The sequence below is a fragment of the Meleagris gallopavo genome, chromosome 5 (genome assembly GCF_905368555.1).
Source record: "Meleagris gallopavo chromosome 5, MGAL_WU_HG_1.1, whole genome shotgun sequence".
Classification (NCBI taxonomy): domain Eukaryota; kingdom Metazoa; phylum Chordata; class Aves; order Galliformes; family Phasianidae; genus Meleagris; species Meleagris gallopavo.
This window is the reverse complement of record NC_139408.1, coordinates 22,518,503-22,544,693: the sequence shown is the minus strand read 5'-3', so window position 1 is coordinate 22,544,693 and position 26,191 is coordinate 22,518,503. Positions and strand designations below refer to the sequence as shown.

General features: G+C 37.1%; 1 protein-coding gene and 1 long non-coding RNA gene across 3 annotated transcripts in view; one reads left to right on the top strand and one right to left on the bottom strand.

Annotated features, from left to right (window-relative positions):
• Positions 1-1,033: 1,033 nt before the first annotated feature.
• LOC104911110 (uncharacterized) overlaps positions 1,034-26,191 on the top strand; it is a 47,645-nt gene continuing 22,487 nt past the window's right edge. Inside the window, exons 1-2 of the long non-coding RNA XR_014883483.1 lie at positions 1,034-1,393; positions 9,506-9,586. This is a non-coding gene — a long non-coding RNA (uncharacterized LOC104911110). The remainder of the gene's footprint in view (positions 1,394-9,505; positions 9,587-26,191) is intronic.
• SPI1 (Spi-1 proto-oncogene) lies at positions 4,543-26,033 on the bottom strand. 2 transcript variants are annotated; one of them, XM_085224665.1, is made up of 6 exons: positions 25,683-26,033; positions 19,490-19,583; positions 12,260-12,447; positions 11,174-11,443; positions 6,600-6,756; positions 4,543-5,994 (listed from the first exon to the last, which is right to left on the bottom strand). In XM_085224665.1, the coding sequence occupies exons 1-6, from the start codon at positions 25,725-25,727 to the stop codon at positions 5,678-5,680; spliced, it is 1,071 nt and encodes a 356-aa protein (XP_085080791.1). In that variant the 5' UTR covers positions 25,728-26,033; the 3' UTR covers positions 4,543-5,677. The 2 variants fall into 2 exon arrangements, with proteins under 2 accessions (XP_085080791.1, XP_010709675.2); XM_010711373.4 differs by lacking the exon at positions 11,174-11,443 and having other exon boundaries at positions 25,683-26,029.

Sequence of the window (26,191 nt, the reverse complement as noted above, 5' to 3'; positions counted from 1 at the left end):
TGGTGGTCAAAGGGCTTCTCATAGGACGAGCACTAAAGCACTGCTACTGAGGAGTTGAAACAAATGCTCAGAAGGAGACCTTAAAGCACAGAAACTGCATTCCTTCCTACCACAAAGCCGCTTCCCCAATCCTTTGCATAACCTTGGTCTCCTCAGCACCTCCTCCCACCCTTCCTTCTGCTCTACCACCTCCTGCTAAAGCTTATCTGCTCTACCACATCCTCATTCTCCTCCTGTCCATAGATTGGTTTTCTTATTCTCACGTAGTGCTTTGGCTCCCCAGTAGTAAAAAGTAATACTGTGGGGAAGTGAAGGCATGAAGAAGGGGGATGTGGCTGTAAGAATGGAGGGAGTGAAAAGAGACAGAATGGAAAGATAATTGCCCTGAGAAACTTGATCTAATAGGCCTGTTTTGGGTAGGGGCTTGGATGAAATCACGCCCAGAGGTCCCTTCCAAAACAAGTTCTCTGTGCTTCTCTGTGGTGATCTGAAAGGTTGTGTGGAAATAAATGGGGCTAGATGACTTATGAGAAAGACAGACATAGATGAGTTATGAGGAAGAATATAAAGAAGAATATATGCAGCCTGTTTCCATATGCAGATGCTGTTTCCATCTTCTTTGAAAGAAGTTTACATCTCCTTGCTCTTGGAAGTGGACTCTAATGACCTGAGCTGTATACAGACCTCCCTAATACCACAGGCTCAACTGAACCAACGAAACTGAAACATGCAAATTTGCTGGGGAGGAAAGATGGAACTTAGTGCTAGCTATGCTACAATTGCCTCAAAAAGTAATGTTCTTTGTCTGTAAGATTGGTACTTTCATTGGAGTATTTTTTATTTATTATAAGCTTTACATTTTTAGTGTTTTAGTTATTTAGATGTCAATGCTTAGATGTTATTTGGACACCTCTCCTGTAATAAAAGGTCGAGGGAGTTGGGACTGTTTAGCTTGAGGAAGAGAAGGCTCCAGGAAGACCTCATTGCGATCTTCCAGTACTTGAAAGGAGCTTACAAGTGGGAAGGGCACCGACTTTTTACAAAGATAGTGAAGTGATAGGACAAGCACGACAAATGTTGGACTGTGGGTAACATTTTCCTAGCAACAATGCAGTCACAGCAGCTGTGAAACAGTGGAGGGTCACCTCCACTACTGCAGTTATTTATGTGCATGACATACAGGCTCCTGTTCATTGCTGGTGAAAATGCATAGCTAATGATGGCTGTAACTATGCTTTTAAATTTAAAAAAATTGTGTTTTGTAGCTGAGAATGTGCTCTATTGAATAGTGTTATTGTGCTCTTTGTATCCATTGTAGTCTCCATGGAAAGAAATAGAACACATTACTTTTGGAGCAACTTATGTACTTAAGAGTGGGATTCATGAGGAGCAGGTAATGTTCCGGGCTTTGATAAAGAAAAGTATTGATTAATTATGTTGTTATGTATGATGAGCTCTCTGCTATGAATTTACAATATGTAGTGAAAGTATAAGGAAAATTAGGGGAGTAAGCAAACTGAACTGAGTTGTCATATGATAGAGGTACTTGTTATGATGTTGGCACTGTAGTATGAATTAAGCTTGATGATTATGAAGTGGCTTTAGTTGTGCAGAAATTTGAGCAAGGGGATAAAAATCTAGAATGATATGGCAGAAAGAAAAAGATAAAAGGATACAGCTAGAAAAAGTAAGCTGGGGCAGGAGGTAACTGAGGGAAAAGAAACATGGAAGGTACAGAACACAAACCCTGCTGAAATACACAATGAGGATAAGTACAGATTATAATACTGTGGCAGTATATGAATCTGAAAGTGAGGCTATGGAGATAAAAGGCAATGAAGGAGAAAGTAATAAAATATCAAACGTATTAGGATTTACATATATATATGTATATATATAATTTTTCAGAAAATTTTTGAGATGTGATAAATGTGGAGCATCAGTGGGAAATTAATAATAATACCTTTAACTGCAGTTCTTCCTGAGTAGCAGCACAGAACCTGACGTATCTAAAATTCTCTTAGACTGCATAGAGCTAAAAAAGATAGCTCTCTGTATATTGTTCTAAGCAGACTATCCCTTTGTACAACCATTGCAATTTTTCTATATTCTATAGCTTGAAGGAGAGCCTAAAATATTTTATAGGGCTCAATGTTTTGAATTTAGATTTTGTAAAGATTTTCTGAATAATGTTGTTTCAGGAAAATGGATTACGAACTGGTCAGCAGGTAATAAAAGTGATAGATTTCTTAAAGGAGGTTGCAAACATTATGTGTTAGTTGAATATCCAACTGTGCTTTCTGTAGTTTGAATGCTTGCTTTGAAAGATATGATAATTTCTAACAGCAGTGGACTGCAAAATGTTCCAATAAATTTGTAATAATCGTAGGTCATCTGTACAGATTTATCTGACTTATTTAGATTTTTCCAGCACCTCTTTTTGTCTGTCAATTGGCCTCTTTGAGAGAAAAATGGTATTCATGCTTCTCTGCTCCCAAACAAATGATTCCGTCGCATTTATTTTTGGTATTTTTCTCCAAAATAGCCAAAGAGCTTGCTTCTATGTGAAACTAAATGGTGCTAATCAGTGTGATTAGACAGCCTGCTATCCAGACCAGTTTGATTGGATGAGATACAAAGGGTGCTGTGGTGGAGAAACATCATTTGGTCTCCTTCACAGCTGCTACACATGATTATTCAGACTCTTTATGCCACAGATGAAAAACCTAACCAGAAACAGATGGGGATTAAATATTTTTAGAAACAGTATTGCAAAGTATTAACAAGAGGAAGAGAAAAAGCTTGCAACTTTGGAGTCTAACGAATTTTTAAACCTGCTTGTTAAAGTATATTCAGTATTGTTTGTATAAATATTGTAATTCTTTCTTATGGACAGAACCAGTGTAAAATGCAAATTTTTCAGATCCAGCACAAGCTGCTCTAAAACAATATTTTAAAGTAACGTACAGGTCACAAATAACTCATTTCTTTTCTAATTATTTTAATTTTGTATAATTTTGTCATCATGTAATTGTCTTCTGTGTCAGATGCTAGAAAAACAGAAAATTTGGACTCTCAGATCTAAGAAGGCTTTTTGGCAAGCTTGAAATACATTTAGTGACATCCTAAACATCTTCATGATTAACTTATTAGTTAGGTCTGTTCAGTTATCATAGTTTTCCTGTTAGAGGAAATGATTCTTCTCCTCTGAATTACAGTGTCAAAAAATGATCAGTTCTGCTTTTCAACTGTGCTTTTGATAAGCATATTTTAATGAAGAATTAATCCTTTGGTTTTCTAGAATATAAAATCTGCATGTCTGATAAGGGTAAATGTCTTTTATCTCTTTCTAAAAGCAAGTCAGTGATGCAGAGCTGTCATATGTACTAAGCAGAAAAGTCCTGATTTTCTAGCTCAGGATGAAGAAACCTCAAACATGACAGTGTTGAATACTGCTCTAGTCCTCTGAGGGACACTTCAAGGTCTTGAGCTTCCATTCTAGAATTCCAATATGGATGCAGGTGGAGTTTATCCGAGTCTTAATTAGAGAGTATTTTATTATGTCCTATGGGAAGTAAATCATTACAGTATGATTTGAGGAAAAAAAAAAAAAATCTTAAATGGTTTCGTAGCATTTGAACCTATCACACCCTAACTGAATATAAAAGATTTGACAAGGAGAATGTATTACTTTTTGATAGAGAAAGTACCGAAGTCCTCACCCACTTTTAACTCCCAAACAACTGCTGACACTGACTGATAGATTTCTTGTGTTCAAGAACTGTGAAGTATACATCGTGAAGTTTGTAAAGAAAGAGGTGCTTTCTTCTTGGCTGAGAGAATTAAGTGTAGCTCAGTGATAACACCAGACTTTTCACTTCCACAGTGAGATTGCTAGTGTATGTAAAGGCGACTAGATTTAGATATATCTTAGAGATCTCATGTCTGTAAGAACGTCACTTTCAACTCTTTCTGGTTTCAGTGAGGAGTAAGTTCTGAAACCCTCCAAGTTAGCTATGTTACTGAATTAAGCCTTCAACACTGTTGTATTTGACAAGTTCTACTACTATTTAATATTGTTAAGCAAAACCCATTTCTTAATTTTATTCTTATCTCATTTCATCTAATCTATTTTGGAATTCAATTTCTCCCCGACAGTTTATTATTTCTTGTTACATTATCAAAACATACACTTTTTTTCTGTTGGTCTTGATCAGAGGTTAAGAACATAAGCAGGAGTCATGAGTATAAATTACTCACAAATTATTTTTCTGGAACTTCAGATATGTACTGGAGTTGGGGTGAATATTTTGTTTGTTTATTTGAAAGTGGTTTCCAACTGTGTAACAAGTATATTGTAACACCGTACTTGTAGAAATGGCCAAAAGAAAAAAAAAAAGCTTCATTAATTTTAGTCATTATGGCATTTCCTGATTTCTGAGTGGTTAACCACAGTTGAGATAAGCTAAGTAACATTAAAGTGCTAATTTTTCTCAGTGTTTGTTGGCATAGGTTTTCTTAAGCATTTTCAGTTGCACAGGGTAAATTTTCCATTGTATCTCAGGCGTTGAATTCTCGTTTATTTTGCGTTTTGAGTGTAATTTGTACAATGCAATTGTTATTAGTTACTATTGTTTTACAGTAGGGATAAATTCCACAATTAAAAGCTTAAAAGCCTCTTGAGGCAGAAATCTGCAAAAACATGATTAAAGACAACTCATTTTCCAGAAAGGTTCATAAGCCAAAGTCAAAATACCACTGTGGATAAGCAAGCAACAGGAAAGAACAAGAGCAGGAAAATGACTGAAACCACAGAAGAACATGGTTAATTCTTATGTCCTAAACCGGATAGAGCCATAAATGCCATTCTTGGTATAAGTGGATAGAAGTTATTCAATTGGCAGAGCTTCATTTGCATGGGGAAAAAAAAAAAAAAAAAAGATATATCTATATATTCTAAAATTGAATTTAGTACTGTAGCTTCTTTCACAGTAATGAATGTCACCTATTATCCTTGGTTCTTAATTTGATAGCACTGATGACGTTTTAAAGTAAAAGTAGGGGCAAAGGGAAAAAGCCCTGTAGCCCAGTGTGCTTTATGTTCAGGCACCAAATGTGAGCTGTATCTGCATGATTGAATGCACATGAGATTTGTCTGTGAAGTAATCATTTATTATGCAAACACTAGGACTTAATTATATCAAATTTTATTAAATATGTACATGTTATTACTATTTAAAAGAACCAGTATCATTCTCAGATCTGCAAACTTCTCTCTAGCTTTGAGAGCTGCGGCAGAGCCTGTATTAATGCTAGTCTGAAAGCTGTAAGCTAATGCAGTGTCACTGTGAGTGACACAGCACCACCCTTGAAGGCAAAACTTCATCAGCTGTATTCTTTAGTTACAATACAATCAAAAAAATCTTTCACGACAATAATATATTTGTACATTGCTTATATTTCCCAACTCTGTCCAATTTGTAGGATGGAAGCAAAGAATTCTGTTTAGGATTCTCAGATGCTGAAAAAGGGAATTCGTACCAGAAACATCTGATGGTATAGGCCCTTTAGAGGCAGAGAAGGGGGCACAGGAAGCAAAGAGAAAGATGCGTCCATCTCCTCTGCTGATTTTCAGCCAGGAGGTCTTAATATTTGTCTTGCTTAGGGTCCCTTGGCCTCAGTGAGGATAATGCTTCCTATCAGTGACCCCCCTTCCCATCACTTCTCCACTAAACTGGTAGGTCAGCTTCTTCTTGACCTTTTTGACCTCCCCTGTCTTGCCGTAGTTTCTCAAAGCCCGTGCCATCTTCTGGTAGGTCATTTTCTTGCGATTGCCCTTCTGTATTCCCCAACGATGTGCCAATGCTTCTTTGTGTTTGGAGGAGAACTGGAAAGTACCTTTTTCTTTATCTACCCACCAGATGCTGTCCTTCATGTCTCCACTGCGAAGAAGGTCCAGAAGGAACTGATACAGACGAATCTTTTTCTTGCTGCCTGCAAGAGAGAAGAAAGGCAGTGGAACATTAATGTTATTGTATAGAGTCTGATGGAACAGGAGAATTTGTCAGTCGTGTATTTCTTCAATTTGCTGTATTTATAAAAATAGACAGTGTTGCACCATGAAGACATAAAGTGGATTGGTGTGCCAAGAAGAAAAATTTGAGTATAAATTCCAAAGATCTAACCTTTGTTATAATTTGAAAATAATTGAGAAGCATTACTAGTTTGAAACCAATCTGAAACTAATTTGGGCAGGTTATACAAGTACCGAGCCATCAGAGCTCAACATTCTTAAAAATCAGTTTCTTAAGCATCTTGTCTTGTTTTTCACGTCTGATAGAGGAAAATGGAGTAGAAATGGCAAAACCTGGGGAGAAGCCTGAATACACAAAACAAAAGGAAGTAGTAGGAGTACATGAAAAAATGATATTTGAGATACAGACACAACTATGGATTCAGAAGGCAGAAGAGTGCAAAGGAGTCAGGGAAAGTGAAGGTTTGGCAGTGGGATAAAATTCTAACACAGTAGTTCAACTTTTTTATTCATTATTGTCATTTTAATGTACAGCTGCTCAGCAAGAAGCACTCTTTTCACTGACCTGTTTCGCCATGCATGATTCCAGGCCCAGGGTCCACACCATCAGTCTCCCCATCTGATACCTCCAGTGGCGGGCTCTGTCTCTCAATGTCCTCCTCATCAGAACTGGGCTGTGGTGGAGAGGAGTACTGTAGGCACATCCGGGGCAAATAGGAAACCTTTGAGAGAAAAGAATAGTAGGGGGAGCAGGTAGCAACAGAGAGTAAGGGCATCAAGAGAAAAATTGAGATGTTATAGAGAGTTGCAGAGAAAGGGGGGAGAAAGCAACAGACATATGAGTTTATTTAGGTTAACAGTGAATGACTTAGAGGCATTAAAAATAAATACTACGCAGATAAAAAAAACCCTCCACATAACAGTCAACACTAAATCTATATGCAGGGATGCATCTTAAAAAAAGGATTTACAAGAGAAAAGGAGAAATTACATTGTGAAAGAACTTTCCCATATGTTATATCCTATGCAAGTGATATTGCCTTCCTTTCCCCATACCTCCTGAGTATCTTCTATTTCTAGTTTACATGCATTTCTTCTTGCTAATGATGGAGATAGCTGTACCTCTTATATAGGAGAATCCTACTTAAGAAGGTGGAAAAAGTTCTACATAATAACAGATTTCCTAATAGGCTAAGAATTTCTTTGTTTTCTTTTCTTTTTTTTCTGGTTGAAGACAATATATTCCTATAATTGGTGTCCTACCTAATATACTTAGGTAGGTATAAACGTTTTTTTTAAATGAAAATTTAAACTCAAGCCTTCTGGATAAAAAAACTCTACTGGTAATAATCACTTTGAGAATACCTTCAGAGCTTCCAAAACACAGCCAGACTCCTGCTATATAGTGATGTACCAACATAGTTGAGTTTCTGATCGCCATTATCTATCCCCTATGTATAACCTCTTTTGAGATCAACTTCCTTTCTGCTTTTTGTAACTGCTCTTTTGGATTTGGCAAAGCTGAAGAGTTTTGCCCCAGCATAGCCTCTTTGACTGTCCTTGGCTCTGTTGTTCAATTCCTTCCTCAGATTTAGTAGCATCTGACAACACTAAATGACTGTGGGACTGCATTTATCTCTGGAGCCAGGGTTCCACATTCTTGTCCTGAATTTCCCCCTTGAGGAGAGAAATAGCTTTAGCACTGGGGATACATCATATTGGATTGTGTTCTCTTTTCCTAAGTGGCTATCTGAAAGTTTCTGTTTATGGGGATTTCTCATCTGCAGAGCTGGCAAGCTGGCTTCTGTGCTAGGGAATCCCTTGCCCTTACATAGAGGTCTTGTCAGGAACAGTATGGAATACACCACAGCTCTGCAAATTGTCAGTTGCAGTGTGGTTTGTTGGGGCTCATGATCAGTTGCCTATAATTATTGCAGCTCCTTGATGAAAAATAAGAAATAGACTAGTCTGAAGGGCAAGGAGTGAGAACCCAATTTCTACATAAAAAATAAAAAATAAAAAAACATCCCTCAAATCTAGCAGGAAATAAAATGTGGTTCTCATGAAATGAACCAGATTGCTAACTATGGGAGGTGAGCTCCTTTTGAATTGCTCTTCCTTCCCTCCATCAAGACACGACATTTTGAGCGTGATTCCCTCTCTACAGATTTAGGTGCTGAGGCACAGAGTGGGTGCTCATTTCATGAGTCATACCACCCACCCGATGTCAGGCTTGGCCAAGTGGTGCTTTTCAGATGAGTTTTGCACCAGTTTAATATGTCCCAATAAGGAGTGTGCAAAGTGCTGGTTTCAAGGCAGAGCAGCTGGCGGTTAATGAGTTGGCAGATTGGTTGAAGCTGAACACAGCAGGAAGGCCAGGATTGGGTAAGAGTGTGTGTAAGCTTCCTGTCAGATCCCCAAGAGCGAAACTTTAGCCCTCACCACAGAGTCACCTTCAACTTTTTTACAGTTAAAAAAGCTGTAGCCTCAGGGGTAGCAAGGAAAGAAGAAACAATGTCATGGGGGAAGGGGAATGAGAAGGTGGGATGGTGTTTTAGAATGGAGGAAGAAAAACCTGCTGCCTCTGCAGAGACAAAGGCTATGGAAATCTAGAGTGTACTGGGGAGCAGTGGGAGTAGATTCTGCTGGAGCTGGAGTGGGAAAGTGGAAACATGCTGTGAAAGTTGAACAACATCTCACAAGCAAAGGAAGGTGCAGAGCACCTGAGCACTAAACAAAATTTCCCCATGCTGTCTCTACTTTTCCTATCTGCTGTACTTTTCTTACAGCCAGTTCAGCAGTGCCTCAGTGTAGGTCCCAAGAATGCTACACGGAGTTGCAGAGGACTTGCTATTTTGTTTGAAAGAGCCAAATTGTTAATACAAATCTGGAAAGAGAAAACTTCTAGCTGCTTTCTGTATTCTGATATCTTCTCAGAATCTGTGGCATCCAGTTGTAGTTTTCCTCCTTCTAAAGCTTTTCACAGAATCGTAGAATTCTCCTCCTTAGAATTGGAACGGACCTTTAAAGGTCACCTAGTCCAGCTCCCCTGCAATGAACAGGGACATGCACAGTTAAATCAGGTTGCTCAGGGCTTGATCAACCCTCACCTTGAAAGTCTCCAGGGATGGGGTATCAACCACATCTCTAGGCAACCTGTTCCAGTTCCTGACCACTCTCGCTATAAAAGATTTTTTCCTTATTTTCCATCCATTCCTTTCATTCTCCCTTCAGCATAAATATTCTTTTCTTAATTTTTTATTTGATGAGATCATCTGTTTGAAGGTACTGTTGTCCAAAGATTGTTTGTGCTTTGAATTTGATTTGACAGAATAATATAATATCAACTGAAGATTGGAGAAATACAAGTTCTGAAAGTAATGTTTCTGTCAGAAAGTAAAGTTTCTGTTCTGTTCTATCTGAAAGTAAAATAATGCTTTCTATTTTTTTTATGTTGGCCCACAACCTCAGAGGTGGATGTTGGTGGTATGGCAGCAGTAGAGGATCAGATTACAAAATGGTATCTGACATGGATGTGCATCTGAAACAAAGGTGTGTTACTGAATTCCTCTATGTGCAAAAAATTGACCTTCACTGATGCTTGCTGAATGTTTATGCTGAAGGTTTATGCAGATCAAGCAGTAGATGTGAACATAGTGAGGCAGTAGATGGTGTATTTCAGCACTGGAGACAGCAACATTGAAGGCCTGCATGGGCTACATTTTTCTAGCAGTGATGCAGTCATAGGAGCTGTTAAACAATGGGTCGCCTCTGCTGATGCATATTTTTTTGAGCAGAGCATGCAAGCTCTTGTTCATTGCTAGTGAAAATGCATAGTTAATGGTGGCGACTATGTTGAAAAACAGTGTTTTTGTAGCTGAGAATTTGGTCTATCAAATAGTGATATTGTAATTTCTGTGGAAATAAATATGAGGCATTACTATCAGAGACACCTAGGTATCTTTGCATGTTTTTCCTTAATTTGCAAAGTGTAATTCTGCACGACAGCCAGGGGTGCAGTTAGTTAAGTGGAAAATTCAGCTGAGGAATAAATTTTCCTTCCTGCTTCAGTTTCCTTAGAAATGCCTTGAATAGCAAAGTGGTGCCTAGAACTGTGGCTGAGATGCACCGAAGTCTGAACTTCAGAGCATGTTGAGCACCACCTGCATGAGCTATCATAGGTTAAAGTAAGAAAAAAAAACAAAAACAAAGATTCCCAGCTGGTTAGGAAGAGGAGGGTAGTGATGGGCATCTATTAGTGTCTTCTCTCCCTTGGGAGAGAGAGAACACAGTGCAGCAAAATTAATTCTCTGACAGTACTCCTGAGACAAAAGATGACAACTGAGGAGAATGAAAGTGGGTTAAACAGATGTACCCTCTCTTATTATCTTCCAAAAACATTTGTAACATGGTCAATTTTTATTCTTTGCCTTTGGTTGAATGTAACAGTTGTTACATGCTAGCTGTTGCACTGAGCAACTGAAAGGACTTGAAGATTCCCAGAGGCTGATGTTCTATTACTTGTCCTAATTATTTGTTTGCAGATACATCTTATATTCAGTTCCTGATTATTTTTTTTTTTCTCAGTGATAGGTAAGAAGTTTGATGGTTTTCAGTAGGTCAGTTTCCTGTTGATCATGTAAACTTACTCAATTTTTAAGTTGTTTATAATTTATATGGCATTTACATACAATTTCAGTTTGAATTAAAAAAAAATCCTAGCCTGTCTTGTATCGAGCACATTGTGTCTGCAGTTTGTCTGCCCTGAGAAACTGCTTGGCACAAGATAACACAGCTTTCTGCTTGCTTCCAGTAATGACATTGAGCATATTCTTGTTGGATTAGGAGTTAAAAGTGGTCTCCATACCCACTTTGCTCTAATATCTTTGCAATACCACGGAATTTGTTATAATTTCAGATTTAGTGAGCATTCACTAGCACTTGGGTGACTTCTATACTTTGGAGCACCTTTTTTTTTTTTTTTTTTTTTTTTTTTTTTTTTTTTTTTTCAAGAGGCGAGAAAGTGTGTTTTGGCTCATGATTTAGCTACTTTCAGATAAAAACAAACTGGGAGAAGAATTCTTTGAGAGTAGCTTTGCTGAGAAGGACCTAGGGGCCCTCGTTGATGAAAAACTTAACATGAGACAGCAGTGCATGCTTGCAGTCTGGAAGGCCAATGGTATCCTGGGTTCCATCAGAAGATGGGTGGCCAGCAGGGTCAGAGAGGTGATTGTTCCCCTCTACTCTGCCCACACAAGGCCCCAGCTGGAGTACTGTGTCCAAGTTTGGGGCCTCCAGTGCAGGAAAGATGTGGAGCTTTTGGAGAGGGTCCAGAGGAGGGCCATGAAGATCCATGGGCTGAAGCATCTCTCCTGTGAAGACAGGCTGAAGGAACTGGGATTGTTCAGCCTGGAAAAGAGAAGGCTGCAGGGAGACCTTATTGCGGCCTTCCAATATTTAAAGGGAATTTATAAAAGAGATAAATCAACTTTTTACAGGGATAGATAGTGATAGGATAAGGGGAAAGTGTTTTAAACTAAAGGGAGATTTAGATTAGATATCAGGAAAGTTTTTAACTAAGAGAGCATTGAGGTGCTGGAACAGGTTGCCCAGGGAGGTTATGGATACCCCATCCCTGGAGGTGTTTGTGGCCAGGTTGGATGGGGCCCCGGGCAATCTGATCTTGTTTCTGATTTAGCGGCCCTCCTGTGGTGAGGGGTTTGGAACTTGACCCTTGAAGTCCCTTCCAACCCAAGCCTCTCTATGATTCTATGATTCTGTGAAAACACAAGTAGGCTGGCCACAGTATAACATCACCAACACCAATAACATCATATAAATTTGCAGGGGTCACTTGGAATTTTTAAAACATTTCTGACACTTAGGAGTTCAGAATACTGCCCAGGAGTCAAGGACAAATTTGCTATTACAGCTTTTCAGGCCCAGTTGTCATTCCAAATTTAAAAAAAATCTGAATTTCAGAAACCTCCACATAGTGCAATGATCTTTTTGAGGAACATGGTTTCTCATCATCCAGATAAAACTAATGTTTAAACCACATTTGTCCTGAGAATGAAGAGTTTTATATCAAGTACTTGTGCAGTAAGAACTCATATAATTCATAAGCAATCTCTTAATAATAATAAAATTATGCATTCCCTGATGCAATCTGTTCCTTGTCCTTAACCATCACCATAATTCTGCATAAAGGGTTGGTGACCATACCTGATGGTTGAGTCCAATATGTGTGGTTGGGATTGCAGAATCCAAAACATGCATTTGTTCAATCTCCATGTGCCTGTAGAGCTGCTGCAGCTGAGGAGGCTGTACACTCTGCAGTTCTGTGAAGTGGTTATCTCCAAAGGTCTCAAACTCACTGTGCATGTGGTGTGGATGATATTCCCAGTAATGATCTAAAGGAAATAACAGTTTGTCTGTCATTACAAAAGTAAGAAACATGGCATTTATATGCCTTTCACTGGTTTATACTCCTGCCACTCTCCTTTCTGCCTACTCCATGCCATCCCTGTAGACCTGTCTTTCCTTGGTGACAATCTTTATAGATTTCTGTAAAGTTTCTTTTCCTAATCTCCAAAACATGTATGGGCTGGAAAGCAGTACTTATGCCTCTTTATGTAGGAAAGTAATCTTAGAAAGAGCGATGGATTTTCGTGAGAATGTAGCACAAGATGCAAAAGATATTAATGCTGGCACCTGTCTTAAGAAGAAACTGTAACAATTCTACCTTTTCATTCTCAAAAAGTATCCCAATTTACATACTGTCAGATTGTAGTTACAGTTTTCCTCATGTCATGGAAACAAGCAGATGAAAATTCCTTATTTTCATCAACTAGCAAAAACTTGCAGGAATGCTACATACAAGGCACAGGACTTTGCAACACATTTCTGTAATCTGTTTCTTAATTTATTTACTTTTGAGATCAGATTAATTTCCCTGCAATTCTCAGTTTTAGATCACTGCTCAGTATAAGCTCTCCAAAATTTTCATAATTTCATTTTTGCTGCTCCAAATTGAAAATCTGCTTGAGGAAATTTGTGTCATTCCATGCTGTATTTCTCTTACATGCAGTAACTGCAGTCATAATTATGTACATATTTGTGTGTACTCTTGTTTAAAATCAAAGTCATCATGACCTCTGCTCTCACTAAGCTTGGATCTAGCCTTCCAGACTGTAACTTTTCATACACTGCTCTATGCAACACCAGAATTTCTTCATAATTTCATGTAAGTCTTACAGTTTATATCTTACTGTTCCAAGTTTCTTTCTTTTGTATTATTATAAATAATTTCTTCCCTACCCTTCACATGTTTTCAAGTTGTTAATATGTACTCTTACAGTCTACTCCTAATAATCACTTTGCCCAGCTGCATGTATTTAGTGCTCAGTCTTTCAGTAAAAATCATTATATTTAGCTCCCTAATTACACTTTTGCAATTTTCCAAATTTTCCCCCAGCTCTTGGCAATGTTCTGAATGTGACGGGCAGAATTAAATATGTTGTTCCAAGTGTAGTTGTATTGAAGTGGTAAAGAGAAGAGCAATTGCCTCATTCTGCAATATGGTGTTATTGTGTACGACATTATCTAACGTGCTAGGAATATTGTTTTCTCAGTATCAGTTTTGTTCTTTTTCTCAGCTTCGAACTCCTCATCCTTCCCCATTTCCGTTTCAAGCAATTAAGTCTAGCCTCACTGGGGATGCGAAAATGGGGATGGTGACTTTGAACATGGCTTCCTTTAGAGGGAGCCCAGTGATATGTTTATTACAAACATAATTGTACTTGGTAAGCTGTAGCTTGTAGCTGCCTGTATGGTTCAGGCCTGTATTTGGAAGCTCTAACAGATCATTTACTATGCTAGTGATTACTTTCTTTGTCCTGCCTGCTTTTCTGAATAGTGGATGAACCATGGACAAACCAAACTTCATGTTTAAGGGATGGAAATCTGCTCATAAAAGTACTCGGGGAGCTGCTGCATTACTTTGTAATTTCTTTGCTTTGTTGTGTAGTATAGCGCTTTCCATGGGCTAAATATGATTTTCTAGCCCAAAGTTTTAATGCATAATTATAAAATAGCAACTCTTCCTAGCTTAGTGTTAGAGACAAATTTTATTTTCTCTTGTAGAAGGGATTTTATGGATGCAACATACCCAGGTACTTGTTACATTCAAATCTGTTTAGGGAGTGGCAAAGCATGTGAGTATGACTGCAGAGGTTATCTATCTGTCCTCGTAGGAGAGTTGCGTCAGTCTGAAACTTACTTGTTTATTTGGAAGTCTGAGCCATACTAACTCATGCTTTTACTTGGTTAATTTACTGAAGAGTTCTTTACTTAGAGCCAACCACAGAGACCCACCTACCACTGGCAACCCATATGATAACTTGTAGTGAATTGTTGTGAATATATTGCATGGTTAGTCTATGTTTGTGTTCCTTAGAGTGATTTCACTCTGCTCCTTGTGCAGAAGCTCCTCTGTCAGCTGTCAGTGTATCTTCTCAGATATCCTTTGAATTTGGATATCTACTGCAGCAAAAGAGGTCAGTTAATAATCATAAGGATGACAAAGCCTAGACAAAACTCTGTCAGGACGTCAACAGTACATCTTCAGCTGTCTGACTTGTAGTAGCTATGGTAGTAAACAGTCAAGACAGTATATTTCTAACACGCATTGCCATGAGTATTTACTTGTGCATACTCCATGTAGTCTACTTCTGATTCTTCTTAAATGTTTTTATTAGCAATGACATTTTTGTACTTACAGATACTTCTTAATCTGCTGAAGCTTATCATAAGCTTATAACAAGGTTCCTACTGTCTCCAGAACTGTTCTATACTTTTTTGTAGCAATAAAATAAAATAAAAATAAAAATCAGTAGAACATTATTTATGCATGTTCATGTTAATTGCTCATTACTGAATTCTTTTTTTATTGAATTATTTGCTGCTGTAAAAAACACAATTATGAGGACTAATCAGTGACCACATAATACTAAAATGTTACAAAATAAATCTATGCCAGAAATTACTTCAGCATATTAAAATTGTGACAGGAGAAAAATCTTTGTATCTTTCGTAGTTATTGATACTTTTACAGTGATACTTAGGAAAAAGATACTGTTTTAGTTGCATTGAAAATGAAATTCCAAATTCTGTGTTCATACTCCTCCGCAGTTAACCTTCTTGGCAGAGCTATTGCACATTAAAAAAAAAAAATTAAAAAAAAAAAATTCTAAGTATCTGCATCTGCAGGTATTAAGAGTTGTTTCCTTCCATGTTATTGTTCCTGTTATTTTAATAATGCATAGTAATTCTTTTCAACAATAAATAAATAAAATAAAATAAATAAAATAAAATAAAATAAATAAAATTAAAGTGGAGAGAAGAAAAAATAGAGGAGAAAAAGATTCTAGAAATGGAAAGTGTCCATTATTTTGGTCAAGGAAAATGTCATTAAAAGCCAAGCAATAGCTACACAATGGAGTCATTGTGAGAAATTTCTTGTGAAGTGAAAGAGGATGTGAAAAAAATTCTCTCTTACAGAGACATGGAGATGGTGTTTGTTTTGGTGTTGTATGTAGTGAAAGGTTAGAGGAAGGACAACCATGAGCTCTAAACTCCCTCCAATGGCACAAGGGACGTTAGACTTGGGAAGCAATAGCAGACCTAAAAACATTGTGCTACTATTCGCCATGGAGATAGATTCTTAATCTAAAAATGAGAATATAACTGTAGTTTCTTAGTCATCCTTTGCCCAAGATGATTGCTTTGCTCCTGTTTTAACAGACAAATACCATCAGATCCAGAAGCTAAAATATGAAATAGGCTTAGGAGAAGTGTTTATTATAGAGTAACAAGATAAATTTTCATCATGCAGTGCAAAACTGTGCAAGAAATTCCTGAGCCAGCTCTTGAACAGGAAATGCAACAGCTCTGTCAGCACAGCACTTTGCCTCATCTAAGACAATGACTCCTGACATGGCTGTGCTTATGAGTCTGAGCTAGTGGTTGAGTGGTTCTGCCCTGTGCTGCACAGATAATAAATGTGGCAGAGGATTTCTTACACTCTACCAGACTGTACTGCTTAGATGTTCCCATTGTGTTTCACTTGTCTGAAAAAACAAACTGAGAAAAAAACCCATAAAGGAAATAAAAATATTGAAGAACACTGCAAAATGTCTTCACTAGGACAGACTTCAGTAGGACTGCTCTACGCTGAATGAAATGCCATATTCCTGAGCAGTGTAGCAGTATTATCTCTAATAACAACAGAATCACATAAGCTCTCACTTTAAATCTGACAAACTTCATTATTTTTATAATGTTAAATGTTTGAAAATCCCTAATTCAGACCCAGGAAGTCATGAGAATGTCTTTAAAAATGTGAGGGGATTTTTAATGAAGTTTGGAGTTCTTTCTATTTTCCTTATAGTATTTATGGCTAAGGTTCATGTTTGGACTTTCCTCCACTTTTACACTGGCTAAAATCCTAACAAAATCAAATCAGAGTTACTTATATGATCACATTACTCCAGGAGGTGGGAAGAAAATAAAATTCCAGCCCACAAAAACTGGTAAGTTTCATTGAGGCTATCAACAAAATGAACAATGGTCAACATTCAGCTTCAAACAACAGGTGATTTTTATTAAACCAAAGCTGTTTAGTAATAAATTAGAGACAAATCTGCAATTACTAAGATTGCATTAGTGTTACAAAATATGCTATATTACATTTACAGACTCACTACTGTACAGTCTCAGGACAGAGTGATTGTCTAATACATGGTCACTCAAAGTAGCTTCTGTCCTTTATGAAGGTATATGCTTATAGTATTTACAAAGTAATTAAACTATAGTATGCAAAATAAATTCAGACAGTACATGTTATGATCCAACATATGGGATCTGTATAGTGTGTTTTTGGATGTTAGATTGAGTGTTACCTTACTGGCAGTGATCCTTTATGTATTAAAGTTAGTGATAACTGCTGTGCTGTGTGCACTTCACTACCTACTCAAGTAAACGTAGAGTAAGGGTTGTCTTTAGCACTGTCTTCCAGAAAAGTGTAAGCAATGCATGTAGCACAGATTTACAGTATAACCCACTGCCATATCTCCTTCACAAAAATAATTTGTTACCAGTGAGAGAGAGAGAGAGAGAGAGAGAGAGTCTGATGCTTGAGTAAAACTTTCTATTTAGTTTCTATTTTGTTAGCAGTCCTACATCTGCACGGTCAGGATAATTATTCAGTTTTGTAGCATCTATTAGTATCTGGCACTAGACCTGCAAAACTGAAATAGGTTTCCCAGAGACGTTGTAGATGGCATTCAAGGCCAGGCTGGATGTGACTCTGGGCAGCTTGGTCTACTGATTGGTGACTGTGCCTATGGCAGGGGAGCTGAAACTAGACGATCTTTGAGGTCCTTTTCAACCCAGGCCATTCTATGATTCTACAAAAACTGTACTGTATATATTCTCAGTGATCTCACTGTACCCAAAGCTGAACTCCTCCTCCACAGTTCTGTCCTATTTCTTATTTTTTCCAATCTAGTCATGTTCTCACCTCTTTTACTTCACCTTTACCACTGCAGCACCTTATTTATTGATTTTCCCCATAATTTGTCAGCCATTGCACTTTTATTCACATTGCTCTGAACATTTAGTAGTCGGTAACGTCCCTGCACTTCCACATGGCTTTTCTCATGATCCACTACTTGGCTTTTCACTTTGTTTACTTCACTCCCTCTGGATGCATTGTTGTTCATTGCTCTCTTAGATGGTGACTAATTCAGGAGAGCATTTGGTATTTGGATATAACCAACTACATTGCAAGTGCTGTCATAAATAAAAGTTGGAATGAAATGTTTAGGCTGGGATAAAGTTGCCTCTTGGTGTTGGTTTTTTGGAGTCTTTTCAAAACTTAAGGATACTACTTGGGCCATAACCCACACAGGTGACTTTGTGTTTTTGTAGTATTTATTGTGACAAGTAAAATCATGTTAATGATCTGAACAATGTAGCTTAGGAATAGTCTTCCAGAAGAAAAATTGGGCAGTAAACAGGTGGGATGATAAGAGTATGAAAGATAAAGAGGTGTTGCTGCTTTATTTAGCCTATATTTAATGACAGAAATGTCCTTTCCCAGTGCTTTTTCCTACATGGCATATTTTATGTTCATTGTTTAATTATCACAATTGCCTTTTGAGATAATAAATGTTATGCTCATTTTATGGATGTGTAAATAGTCTTGGTTTGTACTGTAAAAACCCTGAATTTCCATGTGGAATTTCCTAGGTTTGATGAACGTTACTTCAGAGGCCACGAGATAACTTATAAAAAAATGAAGTAGTTCTTTGTCTCTAGGCCTTAAGAATATTGTTTGTCTTTCCTGAATACAATGTAGAGAACAAATTTAGGTAGGAATCTTTTTCAGTTTAATGCCCTATTCTGTAACTTGCTATGCTGTGAAATTGTCAGATGGCTTAAATTATGTAGTGATGGATCTAGTTGCTATATCAATAAGAGTCTCTTAGGGAAATTCCAGGTTCTGAAGGGACTGCCACAAGTGATACAGAAAAACGGTGCTTTTCCTTCTTGAGTCAATATTGACCCTGATATTTCCAGGGTGGTGTTGTCAGACCATTGTACTGTGCAGTATACAAAAGTCACAAAGCAGGACTCTCCCCTCTGCATTGATTTACAGTCCAGTCCCCACAAGATTTGAAAATACAGAAGATACCAAAGCTCTGAAATTGTGTTCATAATAATAACGACAATTTATTTCACTTTTAGTTAGGTTTATGTACAAACAGCAACAAGGAAGTTTTACGTAGATTTAGAGAGAGGAAGTACTTGGGTGTACTGGAGGAAGAGTGAAAGTTGAAGCTAGGTGTGGTGGCATGCGAAACAGATCAAAAGAAAGAGAAATATATGGAGCTAGAAAAAGCCAAATGTTGGAGAAACAGAATTAGAATAAAGGCACAGAGTATTGAAGACTTAATTCAAAAAGGAATCGGAGATGGGAGTACAAGAAGAATAATATAGTATAGCAAATTCATGTCCTCTGACTTCTGAAACAAGCAGAGTGGTTTTGACCTGCAGAGGAAATTAAAAATGCCCTGAAGATAATGAAGAATGGAGAGCATGAGGTCCCACTCTCCTGGCAATACACTGAATGTCCTGTAAGCACTTGCATCACTTAGTGCTTTTTAAATTCTCTTTCAGAGAAATCAGTGTTGCAATTGCTGGGTTGGAACAGTATTGTTAAGCAGAAGAGATTAAGCAGAACAGCATATTGTTAATTTCTGAGCTAAAATTATCTCCCTGTAACGATATAGATTGCAGCAGCTTGTTTGTTCTTTTCCTGAATGTCCTAAAATCATTTTCCAGTGGTGTACCATGAGACCTTATGTTCCAAGGAGATATTTTTTAACTTACCACCATGACTCTCTCCATCGCTGTTGAGATATTGGTAATAGTCATGGGGCTGTCGGTAGAGGTCTGACTCATAGGACACCATATCTTCAGAGGGCTGTAAAGCGAAAAGGAATTTTTAGAACTGTAAGCTTAGACAAATTCCTTCAAAATTATAAATTATTCATATCTGTTAGTGAAGAGAAGATGCCAACACATTTTATATTGCCTAGAGAAAGAAGGGGGAGGCTTCAAGTTCTTATTAAAGCAGCAGAAGTAAAATGCTTGATACCAAATAATATTCTGCAAGAAAAAAAATGGAAAAAAAAAAAAGAGAGAAATCCATATCTTTAAATGTGGTGAGAGTTTTCTGTTGTCTGTATAACATAACTTGTTATGCGGTATTGCACAAGTTCTTTATAACCCATCCTTGAACCTCTGCCCAGCTACCTTGGACAGGAGGCCCAAGCTGAGATACCACCACACCAGCACAGCAGAGAAACATTCTCTTTCATAGTAACAGATGCTTTTTCTTCTTCCTCCTGTACACAACAGAGAAAGAAGAAACTTGCCTTGCCTAAGCATGTTATTCTGGGTCTTTTTAAGCAGGTCTTACTAAATTGTGACAATCTGTAGGGGTAATTATGTCAACGGAGAGCAGGTAAATAGTTTTTAGCAAGGCAGTGACCAGTTAAGTTCATGACAATAATTTCTTCCAATCTGAAAAAAGTCCTATGATGTCAGCAGCAATGTGGAAATGAAAAACCTTCTTGCAACTTGCTCTGAAAGGAGATTATTTCTGAGAGGTACTAATAGAACCATTTTTCTTCTGTTAATGCCTTTAGCATAACAAACTTTAAAGAAAAGGACAAATTTAAAATAATACAATAAGTGATAGAAAAACATGTGCAAATGCTTATATGCTCATATATTCACCAATCTTTTGCAAGCTTAGGCTATGGTGACAGCATGCTAGAAATTCAGGTGAGGCTTCTCTTTTTCTTACTCCTTTAGATTCTCATGAACAAGAACCCTATGGCATTAGTTGCCATTAAGATCCAAATGGACATGTAGATAAGCAGCTGACAAAAGGAAAGGATTTCTTTCTGAACATAACTAGATCAGAGTTGTTATTGCTCATTAACTCTTGTCTTTAATTCTTCTATTTGTCAGTTCATTCTGTTGGAAATATGGAATTAAAAATTTGTCCATTTTCTAAGAATTTAATTTATATGATGACACTGAAGAAAGCAGATCAAGGAAAAGATGGATTTATTCCCAGAAGATTAAGATGTTAGAACACAAAAGGTTAGAAAATAATTTTAGAAAGTACTTTGGACCTCCATATATCCTTAATGGCAGCTGCATGTTTTATCAGTTTATTGTATTAGAATCTGGCAGCAAAATTGCTTAAAACATCATGACTTCCAGAATATACACATTGCCTGATCATCAGACCCATGGAATGCTCAGAGCCTCAGGAGTGAATCCATTGCCTATCTGTCAGCTCCCCATATAATCTATGATGGTAAATAGCTGTTCTGAGAAAATCTTGAGAAAATTATAACTTACAGTAGACAATGTAAGGAAATACATTGGAAATAGATAGTATGGGAATACTAAAGGGAGTAAATTATCATTTACTAGTACCACAGCAGGGATACCACTGAAGAGACTTCTCTTATTTCTGGTCTCTAGAAGTGATAGGTCCAATTTCCCTTTCCAAATCAATGTGATTCCAATAAAATGTCCCTTTGACAAGAAGAGATTTAATGAAGAGGGTAACCCACTTCTGGATATCAGAGGGGTGATAAAAGGAGACAAGCAGCACACACGACTTCTCTCTGATGCTTCTGTTTCTACTATGCACATTTTCTTTGTGTTCTCTCTAACCATGACTGATTATACGCATTCAGTCATCCTGATTTCTTACACCTGTGGTATTTTCTGATCTCTTCAAAGGAAGAACAATGAGGCTTTGCTTTGCTTTCTTTACAGACCAGACAGAAGGATGACATTCTGAATGGAATTTCTTGTCTTCCTTATCTCTGTAAATTAATTCACCTTACTACTCCATATTCATAAATATATGCTTTCTGTTAAAATTGTGTAGCCTGAAGAATGTCCTTATGAAATTCCTGCCTTTATGGGATATCAGCCTTCATACTCAGAAATGATCATTTGTCATAATTCAGAGGAAAACACAGAGAGACTTCAACATCCAAATGGAAAATGAGTATCGTTCTCCTTGGAAGAAATGGATGTTAAAAAAAATCATAGAAGAGTATACAGAAGAGTATATATGTTTGTTTCCTTTCAGTTCAAATATGCTAAACTGTCTGAAATTATACGTATTTTCCATATATAAATGCATCAAAAGTTGTAACTCCAATAGTAAACAAATTTCAAAAGAAATCAGTGTGTAGTCAATTAAGCTTTATTTGCTACGTATAAAGTTTCTACTGCTACAAAAAAAACTTTATCTTATAAGTCATGCTTTTGCAGGCCAAACAGCAGTCCAAAAGAAGATAAATGACAAAAATTCAAAAATTTTAGACATGGAAAAGAACAATTGACTTGCCTAGTTGAATTCTTCCTTAGCTGTCTCTTCTTCCCTAAGATCTTCCAAACTCTTGTATTTCAGTCTAATATATACTTTATCAGCCAATGGTCTCTCACAGATTGAAAGCTGAGAATGAAGTACTTCTACTGATGAAAAGCTTGTTTTACAAGTTCAGATGTATACAATGACCAGAGCTAAAGGAAGGTGTGTTAAATAGACTCTTAAAAAAAACAATTTCCCTAATCATTACAGTTCTCATCAAGTGCAGAGATGCAGATACTCAGCATCTTCAAAACAGTCTGCTTTTACAGTGGTCACTGTATTTACATACTCTGTGTTGAAAATCTGGGACTTAGTCTCTTTAGTATGAATTGTAGGAATTTTCTTGATTTTTTTCCTGCTAACTAGTCCTTTGGATAGAATATGTATATGTCTGTCCTTATTTATTTACACAACCTGGACCAATTCATCCCCACAAAGGACCTGAAATGGCACCACTTTCCATCTTGGTGTCTGATTGTCAAGAGTACATAAATTAATATGGGAGTATTTATATTAAATACTTAAATAAGTTTGTCTATCATATTTTCCATGATTATTTTTATCCTATGAAAATGTGGGATATTTTCCTCTATTCAACAGACAAAATATATCCAAGAACCTGTTTGAAATCTCTCTTTGAGTTTTCTTCTTTTAGGTTTTATTTAAAACTTATTTGTCTCTAGTTGGAAAGAAGAGGTTTCACCCTGTGCTGCCTCTTGCACTAATCATTACCCACTTTGTCCTTCTCTGGAACCTCCCCACCCACACATTTCACCATCTTTCTTACTAATAGCACTTCCATGATATTGAACTATTTTTGTTTCACCAGACAAAAAGCAAAGAATTATTTATTTTATAATTAACTTTTTAACTGATTTCAATGGCCATTTGGTCTATCAATTGTTTTCCTGCAAAACAGTGACTGAAAGATTTGTTAGCAACTCATAGCTGTGGCCTGAAGTTGATATCTCCTTTCCTGCATGCCCTGAAGTGCTGTATGTTATCTAAAACCATATTCCAGCCTAAAGAAAGAGGTCAGTAAACAGTATTTTATCTGTCGCAGACTATGGTAAATGGAGAGCTGCTTTTATCTTCCTTCTTCACTCTGGAAACTCATGGGAAAAGCCACAAAACTTATTGGAGAAAGTTTGGTTGGCATTGGTTAAGTGTGATACAGGAGACTCAACTGAATAACCATCTAAAAATTGTCCTGGTCAGATGATTCCAGGTGATCATAAATTCACTACATGCTTTCATTATTATTCCATCATAACTATTCACTGGCATGTGATACAGAAATACTCTACATGGTTTCCAACAACGTGCTGCTGAGACAAGTTTTAAGACCAAGATTAACTATATTTCCTTGGGAAAAAAAAAAAAAAATACAGTATAACTATTTTAGAAAAGATGAGTAAAAATGCTAGCACGATCACTCATTGGGCCAGCCTTACCAGACCACTGAGGTGAAGCAGTTTTGTGGAACAGCAAGTTTGGAGAGGCTTTTTTTACTCTCAAACCTCCATACAGAGCTGTGATTTCTACTGGTGCCTACTTTGGCCCTACTCAAATATATAAATAGGGCCCACTTGGAAGGCTTGGGTCCACTTTGCAGAACTCTGCCATACAAATATTCATAGTCCTTGGAGAAGGATGCGTACTCCTAAAATTTTTGAGTAGCGTTTTCCAAAGGAAAGTTACAAGTTTCCCAGCAGAGTTGAGAAGAAGGCAGTTGTTGACCCACCCTCAACTGAAAGGGGAGGGGCAGAGGAGGAAAACGTTGCTTCACAGGAACCCCTGTGCAGAAACAGGGTAATGTCTCTTCTCAGAAAAAGTCCCAAGAGGCACAGACATTTATAGTGATGCCATGCTTGGGCTGTAGCTAACCCTGCTCAAAGTGCACTTGAAACAATTCTGAAAGTACAAAACACATAAATATTCACTTTTGGATGCATTAATCACAAAAATAAGAAACAAATTACCGAGTGTTCCTTTAAGATGTAATTGTATTTTTACTGTCTGTTGTTTCATTAACCTGACTTCAGCCAGAATATTACTTGCAAAACAAGTTAGAATATAAGCGAGACTATGTTAGATTTTTACTCACAGCATCACAGAATTGCAGGAGTTGGAAAGGACCTCAAGAAATTGTTGAGTCCAACCCCCCAGATTATTCAGTGCATGAACTGGAATTCAGTACTTTAAGAAATAGTACAGGAAAGTTGGCTTTGAGTGAATGAGTAAAAAAAATCAACAATAATAATAAAACTGAGATGCTGGTTGCTGGATAGTTGAGGACAAGGTTTGGGTGCTTTTGAAGGGGATTTCTGTTAAGCTCACCAAGTAACATATTGAAAAATCTATAAATTGCTGTTTTTCATGCTCTCAATTTCTTTTTGGATATTTGTGCTGACGTATTTACAAAAATTAAAAAAGATTTTTAGAGTCTTCTCACACTTTGGGTAAATAGTGAATTTTAAGGTCACCACTGATTTACTGCTAGAACAAACAATCTCCCAAATGTAAGAAGCAAGTATTTTTTTCAATCAATGTAGATTCCAGACAGAAAAGAAATTCAAATTACCATTTTTTTTTTTCTGGAGATCTGAAAATAAGGAAATATGGTTTAACCTTCATTAGGTGGGACAGTAGAAAAAGCGAACATGATGTGCGTTTTATTAAAAGGACTCCTAGTTGGGCATTGTCTTTTTTTCCACATATAGCAAGTACTGTAAGTTATCTACCACATTTAAAAAAAAAAGCCAATTAAAACACTTTATCTGATATCACTCTAGGTTATACAAACCTCATAAAATCTTGTTAGGGCCTCTGTCCCATTTTGCTTAGAAATGTCCCATGAAGGTTTGTTTCTCAACGACAGGCAAGTGCCATGACATTTTTCATAAAACTAATCTTCAAACTCATGGTAGAATAAATTACAGCAGCATAACAATGCTTCAGAGTTAAAAAATAAAAATAAAAAAAGGAAAAAAAAAAAAAAGATAGATGTAGCCTTGTTATCATAAGAAGAATTTGTGTCTAACAGAAAATATTGAAAGGCCCAATTAAGCGCAGTGAAGTTTTTTCCTCATTCACCAGTTACTTTTTTACAACAAGTGAATTCAAGAAAATTCAGATTCAAAAGAAGGTGAAGGTAGAGACTAAAATACCAACATTACAAAGGGCACAGAGTCCAAAAATCTACAGTAGTTAAAATCAGTATTCAGCAACTCTAAGACTGGTATAAAGTTAAATACATAAAGTATATAGATCTACAGATTATGAAAAGTTACAACTCAAAACAAGAGTCGGCCTAATATCACAAAGCTGGTACTTGTACTGACTTGCCAGATGCATATCATACAGAACTAGCATACATTTAATCTGTGAAAGCAAATGGAGATCAAGATCCGATACAAGCGTAAGGAGGAAATGTTAATTTCCTATTCATTGTAATGTTGTCCCAAGGTTTACATACTGACCTGAACCCATTTTCCCAGCATTACAAATGTAAGGCAAAAGAAGACATTCTCAAATATTAAAATCTGGTTTACTTTGTCTTTTGCTACTGAGCCCAATGATCCACATTAGAAATAAAGCCCGTATACTCACAGGGGGAATGAGGGGAAATCCTTCCATTTTGCAAGCTTGCAACATTCAGCCAATTTCAGAGTGAATTTTTCTTAATTCAGTTTTCAAACATCCAGAATAACTGACTTGAAAAATCACATGAAACAAACAGAAACAATGAAGAGAAAAAAGAAAGAAAGAAAAAAAAAAAGAACAAAAGTGAGATCCTTGGACTCCGTGAAGTCCCTTTGCAGTGGTGGATCTCAGGATAGGAGAATAACCCTAACAAGTTTTCATAGTTTGCCCTAATAGGTTCTGAGGTGAACTTCTTTCCAAGTTGTATTTGAAGTTCCTGATTTTATGAAATGTCTGTAGAAGGGAGATAGCCCTTGGTCTATCAGTGCGGTGTGACATCATCACAGCTCTTAGCCAGTTTGCATAAATCTCATTTCAGGGAGTTGTGGCGCTCTAACAGGAAGTCTGCCCCAAGCCAGATCTGCCATGGGCAGGTGCTTACTGTATAATCAGCAACCCAGCGCCTGGGCCTGCTA

What these genes read in the sequence shown, in the direction of transcription:
- SPI1 (XM_085224665.1), bottom strand. Translation starts at nt 25,727, where the DNA reads ATGTTGCAAGCTTGCAAAATGGAAGGATTTCCCCTCATTCCCCCT. An exon ending in GATTTCCCCTCATTCCCCCT is followed by an intron (nt 19,584 to 25,682) that starts GTGAGTATACGG and finishes TTCGCTTTACAG; the next exon opens with CCCTCTGAAGATATGGTGTC. An exon ending in AATCATGCATGGCGAAACAG is followed by an intron (nt 5,995 to 6,599) that starts GTCAGTGAAAAG and finishes TCTCTCTTGCAG; the next exon opens with GCAGCAAGAAAAAGATTCGT.